At 30.8% G+C, this 7905-nt stretch overlaps 1 protein-coding gene across 1 annotated transcript in view; it reads right to left on the bottom strand.

Moving 5' to 3' along the window:
• shisal1b (shisa like 1b) overlaps window positions 1-7905 on the bottom strand; it is a 55568-nt gene that overhangs the window by 22842 nt on the left and 24821 nt on the right. Inside the window, exon 2 of the mRNA XM_016557750.1 lies at window positions 2354-2535. Coding sequence (XP_016413236.1) covers window positions 2354-2420 — 67 coding nt within the window. The 5' untranslated portion in view covers window positions 2421-2535. The remainder of the gene's footprint in view (window positions 1-2353; window positions 2536-7905) is intronic.

Genomic DNA, 7905 nt, shown 5'->3' with positions numbered 1-7905 from the left:
AAAACAGCTTAGTGAAAAGCGTTTACAGTTTAAAAGCAAATAGAAAGTCCTATTTTTTATTTATTTTCTTTATATATATATTTTTGCAGATTTGCACATGTACAAGGTTTAAAATGTTCATGAAATATTTTCAAAAAATATTGACATTTTGAGCAGCTGCATTCCTCTAGGTCAAAGATGAAAAAATGGCATTTACAATAAAAAGTAATTTACAAAATAATTTTGACTTGAGTTAATTTATTAATGAGTAACGTCTCTTTTGAGTTAAGTGTAAGTGAACTGTTAAGTAATGTAAGGTCTTTCATGACACTATTTTCTGGGGTGTGAATTTGATAGGTGCTTGATATAAAATAAATGGTGCTTTAAAAAGTCCTTGAAAGTCCTTGAATCTGGTGTTCATGAAAGAGTGGGAACCCTGTGTTAAATACAAAGTGAAAAACAATAAACATTATATTTCACTTTGTATTAAAATTCCTTCATATTATAAGCATGTCATAAAACTGTCCTTACGGACTTAAAGTAAGCTAACACTTCTAGTGAATGTAGTGATGTTCTAGTGAAGACGTACACACACACACACATAAAATCCACACAAAAAAATGCATATCATGCATTTTTACCATGATTTACAGAAAAGAAGTAATTCAGAGTAGCAATAGTTCATATAACTAAAAATATGCAAAATATAAATCCAGCATATTTAGAACCAGAATAATTAGATGACATTAAAAGACTTTTAAGGATTACAGGATGTCTTGTCTTTGATCCATGTATATTTGTGCATATGCATGGTTTTAAAATTTAATGAAATATATGATATTTTCAATGATATTTTGTAGTATTCACCATGCTGCATATCTAAAGACTCGTGACACCATGGTTGTTTGTTTCGTGATGATTTTCTCCTTGCTGTCCAAGGCTTTAAATTCTGCTGCAGAGTGAATGACTCACGCTTGTCTTTAATAATTAAAGAGGTTTTTCGATTTGATCCAGCTTTATGACCTGTAATCTCACACAGTCTCACACCCGATCAATGTTATGGAAGCTTCGGTCTCCCAGCGGAGGCAGGAACTCCCAGTGAGACACAGATGGACAATGGAAGAAACAAATTGGACAGCTCAGAGATTCTAAGAAAAGAAAGACCATATGAGAGCGGTAAATCTGATTAGAGGATGTTTCTTCATCTACAGGCACCTTTATGTCTCACGGGTTGATTTTTATTGAAACAAATGGGTTTCAACTCTGTTGTGGTCACTTTAAATCTGTCTTGAAATATGTCTTTATCATTTAGTTTTCCTGTTTAATGTTTTACCCCTTTTTCCCATAGTAAAAATATGAATTACTACATTTTAAAAACTATAATAAGAATTCAATTTAAGAAAAAAAAATTATATATATATATTATATATACAATTATATATATTTCAGGTAAATCACAGTAAATATTCAAATTTTATTTAGATTTGTTCATTTTAAATAATTTTGTTTGCACAAATTATGACTGTCAATTTTCCTAATAAATTTAATTTAAAATTAATTTAAAATTACATAAATGAAAATATTATCCAATAATTTAAAATGATCCAGAACTGTAAAAGTAATATATGTACTATTTACAGTACAGTACATAAACATTTAAACCAACTCAAACCAAATATATAATAAAATGTTGATATTTACTGTGCAATTTAATTTAGAAATGATTTAATGTTTAATAATTTACTGTTAAAATCATCTGCCAGTTTGCACCTAATAAAGTTAAATGCTCTTATTAAATTTTAAATGTAATAAATTAATATATTATTAAATAAAGTTATCCAAAAGTAAAAAATTTAAAAAAAATTGCAACTCAACTTTGTTGTGGTCTCTTAATATGAAGCATGTATTTAATCATGCCCTTTCCCATATAAAAATGTTAATTAGTACATTTTTGAATTAAAATCAACACAAATAAAAATGAAAATTTGAATATTTACTATGATTCAATAAAAACTTTTTGTTTTGCACAAATTATAACTGTCAATTTGCACCTATAGTAAAAATCATATTAAATATATTTAGATTTTTTTTTTAATAAAATTAAGTGAATAAATGTATATATTATCAAATAATTTAAAATAATCCAAAAATGTGGAAAAATATTATATTTGTGCATATTTACAGTATGATCAATAAATTGCTTAATTTCTAATTCTTCACAGGCCCAAAAATACCTATAGTTGAAGAAATATCCATGTGCTTTTGAACTGTCCATTTTTGATATTTTTGATATTTCTAAGGGTTTCTCTGTTTGCTTCTATCAGCAGAATTCAGACAGCATGTATATAATGACCATCTGCCCACGTCGTCTTACCTGTAGTAGACAGAACGAGGAAGATGATGGTCAGGATGTTGAAGGAGTGATGATTGGTGACACTCATCTTCTTGTCCTCCCTCAGGGGAGGATGGAGACATGAAGCCTGACAGCTTCAGCTGCTTCCAGATGTCATCTTTATCTCCAGCTTCTGTTCATGACTCGACAGTTTGCCAGCACACCTGTAGCAGAAGAGGGCAGGTGTTATCTGTACGGTAGGATCTGTCACTGCTCGTGTCTTTCTTCAGTCCAAGATTGCGCAAATCTACTCTTGGAGGTTCACCTTCTTACACCGTTTATTTCCAACCTGCTTTGTCAAGCCAAACCAAAAAACTGCCAGAATTCAAAGCCATAATGCCTTAAAAATCTGGTGTAAAAACAGAAATTGTTAGTAAATTTCACCAATAGGTAACATGTTGAAATAAACATGAACAACATGAAGTAGAAAGACTGGAATCATGTTTTCTTGGAAAATGACTACAAAGAAGAAAAAAATAACTTTTTCCAAACTACAGTGGATCCTTTTTTTCCCCACATTTTTGAGGTTCTCACAAGTAAAAGTTGTCATAGTTGGGTAAATTTGGATAGTGGTGAACAGAAACTATAAGAAACATCATTTTTGTGTTCCCATTAGCCTCTTAGCAGAAGAAAAATCCACAATAGCATTCCTATGGCCGTCCAAAAGAGGAAAGAATATTGAAAGATTGAAACAACAACAAAAAAGAAATGAAAACACAAAATATATTTACTGAAAATAAATAAATAAAACAAAAGACAGTAAAATAGCAATAAAATATAAGGCAGGAAACTTAAACCAACAACAATTTCTTTCAATTTCTTAACAACAACAAATAATTTCTTAAACAGCAACAAAAAACTTTACCATGTTAATAACTGCAACAATGCATCAAAAGTTACATTTTTTAGTGTATTTAAAACATAAATGAACATGAACGCCACCAGATTTCATTATTTTCAATGCATGTTGTACATTGTTTTTTAAAGATAGCAATGAAGCCAGAAAATGCAGTTTTCATTTGGATTCATAGGCTTGTGTTGCAAAAACCTTTTGCACCAGTGCAAGCATGTTAAATTATACATAAAGCATGAACTACACAACATTTACCTTTCATTTATAGCAAAAGCTTCCTGTATTTCCTGAGAAATAAAAAGAGAGAGGAAAAAAATGTGTAAATACCCAAGTGAACTTGAAGGCAGCCAGACTTGATCCTGCTGTGCTGCATTATGGGTAATGTAGTGTTTGTAATTAGTGAGCACAGGAAGTCCATTCACCCAGCGGCCATTGAAAACTCATGCAGGTGTGATAAAAAAAAGTGACTTCCTGTTCTTTAGCAGCCATGTTGAGTGATGTGATTTACCTCATTCATTGTTTCACAAGTGGCATGTTGCTCTGGTTAGGATAATATCCTCTTTTTGTTGTTTTCATATCCATAGCAGCATGATGTGACACTAGTCTATGAGCCTTGTTTGTTTATCTAAAAGATTGTACCTCAGATTTGAATGAACTCTGGAACTTTGAACCAACCAAACCAATTGCTTTCGAACCAATTGTAAATGTTTTATTGAAAGCATTGTCTATTAAACGCAATCAACATATTATCTAATTCCAATCAATATGAAGTATCTATATAATTGATGTAATTGTATTAATATGTAGGGCTGAAGTTTGGTTCATCCGGCCAGTAAGAGATTATTAACTGCAACTCTGCAGCCTTTTTATTACACTAATGTGTCATTAAAAATGTCCACAAATACAGATTTATAGAGAAAGCAATTGAAATTTTGAAACGTATGATGTAACAAAGCATCATTTATTGAAATCATGTGACGTGCTGTGAATCACCGGTTCAAAACAAATGATTGCAAAGGTTTCAAAACTACACATCATGTCACGGCTTTAGTGTTTAGTGATAACTAAGAAACCCAGTGCACCCTCTACAGTTTTTTCATTTGTGATGAATTCAAGAATCATGTGATTTCTTATGTCTTAGGGCAAAATCAGCAGTTTTTGATTGCTAAGTGTTGGCTGATTATTTGCGATTGCAGTGAATCTAAGCAGCTGATGAAGTTCTGACAGTGTCAGAGATTTTAAGTTGTCGTACTCCACCGAAAGTGCCTTCAGTGGTGATAATCAGTGAAAATGTTGATTATTAGTGTCTATATGTTGTCATATGTATTCTAGCAACATCTTATTGCCATTACCTTCACATTATGGTCATACAATCAAACTGACCTTGAGTTTTACAAGCAATAATGGATCCTTTTTTTAATTTTTGAGGTTCTCAAGTAAACGTTGTTATAGTTGGGTAAATCTGTATATAGTTGGGTAAATTTGGGTGAGCAGAAACTACAACAAATCTAATGTTTGTGTTCCTTTAGCCTCTTAGCAGAAGAAAAATCCACAATAGCATTCCTATGGCTGTCCGAAAGAGGAAAGAATATTGAAAGTCTGATCAGAAGAGAGAAAGATGTCAAATTTGCTGTCACTCCCTCAACTGTTTATTAGAAACATTCATTCACCAGTTTTCTGTCAATTAATGCCAAGGTAATAAAACAAACAAAAAAAGTTTTATAAATGTACATTACATTTTTAAACAATAATAACAACAAAACTTTACCATGTTAATAACTGCTGTAATGCATGAAGAGTTTCATTGTAAAAATGAAAAGAAAAAAAAATCGCACAGATTTAGGCTAAATTACTCCTAGTTAATTTGTGGCTGATTTTGAATGTGTTTTAAGCAGAATCACTGCTGTTAATCTGCATGCTGTGATTGTTTATTTCGGGCTGGTGATCATATAATGTTTTATCTTTGGGCTGATTGTGCTGCTCTGTAGGAGAAGGAAACTCGAGACGAAGCCCAGACACATTTGTTCTTTCCGTCTGTGTTTTGCTTTTCCCAGATTCATGCTCTTCCTTGTTCTCTGCGCATCGCGTTGTTTTGTGGACGAGGGCGGATCTGAGAAATATGCGTGTGGAAGACGAGGTGTTGTTGGGTTTAGTTCTGAGAACACTATACATCTGATAGTTGAGTTGTTGGGGAAGATGAATGTTGATTTGTGTGAGTTTCTGCTCTTGATCTCAGACCGTTGAAGTGGAGTGGGATTCCCCAGCAGTCTGAAAATACCAGTTCACATCCTACGTGCAGAGTTTTGGTTTGTTTCATAAGGCTAATGCGCTGGATGAATATGCAATGTAATGCAGACTCAATATGTCCGTGGGATTTTATGCATTTAACAGTTGGATTCGAGGAGTTGAAAAGGAAGAGGCGATCATGAAGTCAGCTAAAAAGAAAAGCAATTGTAAGCTACTACATTTTTATTATAAAGCCTTTTCAATAATGTGCACAATAACATTCATTAATTCAATAATTAACATAAATATTAGTAAATTTACTATTTTTTTTAAAGGCACAATATGTTATTTTTAAAGCTTCTTTGGTGTTTCCATGTTTTCTACAAAACAAAACCGGAAATCGAGGGGTTATGACGTCATTGGCAGGCGACACAATGACACTATGGACACGGTCCGTGTCACTAGTTAAAATTGCTTATTTCTCTGGATTTAAACATTCTTCGAAACATTTGGGATAATGTAAGTACACAAGTCAGCAAAATATATAACACTGTTCTAGTGGTTTTTGGATATTTTAATAAAAAAATCTTACATATTGTGCCTTTAGATTATAATTTTAAAAATGTATTTTATAATACAATTAATTAAATATTTTTTCCCATTGAACCACACTACTTTTTAAATTAATGTCCAAGGTTTTATTGTGCACAACTCAACACATTTAATAAAAATCTAATCATTCATCAAATAACAGGCAAAATAACATTTAAAGTAACCAATTTTGCAGGTAAATGGTAGTAAAGGTAGTAGTTTTGCTATTTTTGTAATTGAATGTTTATTTATTGATTTTGTTTTTTTATGTACTTTAAGGAATGCCTTAGGTTTTATTGTGCACAATTCATATATAACATATTTTTTTTAAAATCATAATCTTTCTTCAAATAATGTGTGCAGTAAAATTTACAGTTATTCATTTAGCAGATAAATAGTAGTAAAAGTCGTAGCCTTATTATTTTTGTAATTCAGTATTTTTATTGTATTTTATTTTTTATTTTTAACCACTGCTGATGTGCTTTTTTTAAATCAATGTCCAAGGTTTTATTGTTGTGCACAATCTATCACACTTTTTTAAAAACCCAATCTTTTATCAAATAACGGGCAATGATATTTAAATTATTCATGAATAGTATTAAAATTAGTAGTCTTTTTTATTTTTATTTTTTTTGTAATTCTATATATTTATTTATCAACCACATGTAATGTACTTTCTTAATAAATGTGCGTGGATTTATTGAGCACAATTCATCATCTTTCATCAAAATGAAAACTTTTGAAATGAGCATGGAAGCAAGGGGAAAAAGAGAGAAATAAATGTAATCAATAGTAACAAAGTGTTGCCTTTTCACGCTGTCTTGGTTCTAAGGTTGCATGTGCTGCAAAAAAAAAAAAAAACAGGTTGTGAAGCACAAAGCTAAGATTTGAGAAAAAAATTATTTAACGTCAAGTATATTATACAGAAATGTCAGGAAACTGAGAAACTTTCACATCTTTAACTTTAATCTTAGTCAACAGAATGGATATTTGCATAAGCCCGAGAAATTATTATAGCATTTAAAAGGAACATGCTAATCAGCTCTTAAATCATTAATAAAGGAAGTAATAAAGTACAGCAGCTAATAATATGCTTGATTTAGCAGCCTTTATCTCAGCGGCAGAGTTTAAACATTAACATGAAATATTAGACTGCGCTTCTGAATGTGTCAGCTGTCTTTATGAGAACATTTGTGCCGAGAGGCTCACCACGGCTTTCCGTTGATTGTGGAGCGAGCGAGAACAAGGCAAGAACATCATGTAATATTTTTAGCATTTTAATTTGGTGTTGAGTGTCAGAATGTGACATTTCTCCTTTTCTACAGAATTCATCATAACTAACTATTGTTCCTTATTCCTCTGGTAGTGAGTGTGTCTCAAAAGTCAGTGTTTTTTCTCCTTTACTGCTAAAGTCCAGTAGATTGCTGTTAAAACCCTGTGTGCAGAAGATCATATTATCCATACTGCAAGATCATTCCTTATAGGGTGTTGTGGATGGATCAGTCTATCTTATATATTAATATATGTATTCAATTTAGAATTTATTTAATTCTTTAATCTTTGTTTTGTTTGTTTTATTTATTTGTATATTTTTATTCTTAATTTTATTCTATAGAATTTATTATTATATATATTTAGAATGGATTATTATTGTGGTGTGTGTATATATTATACAGTATATTAAAACTGTATTATTTTTTAATGTTATCTATCTATCTATCTATCTATCAAATTTAGAATTGAATTCTTTAATCATTTTATTTATTTGTATATATTTTTATTTTTTTATTCTCTCTCTCTCTCTCTCTCTCTCTATATATATATAGATATATATATAGATATATATAGATATAGATATAATTTA

The sequence above is a fragment of the Sinocyclocheilus rhinocerous genome, unplaced genomic scaffold (assembly GCF_001515625.1).
Source record: "Sinocyclocheilus rhinocerous isolate Xijiao unplaced genomic scaffold, SAMN03320098_v1.1 scaffold2061, whole genome shotgun sequence".
Taxonomy (NCBI): Eukaryota; Metazoa; Chordata; class Actinopteri; order Cypriniformes; family Cyprinidae; genus Sinocyclocheilus; species Sinocyclocheilus rhinocerous.
Note: the sequence above shows the minus strand (reverse complement) of the source record. Positions and strands in the feature narration are given on the sequence as shown.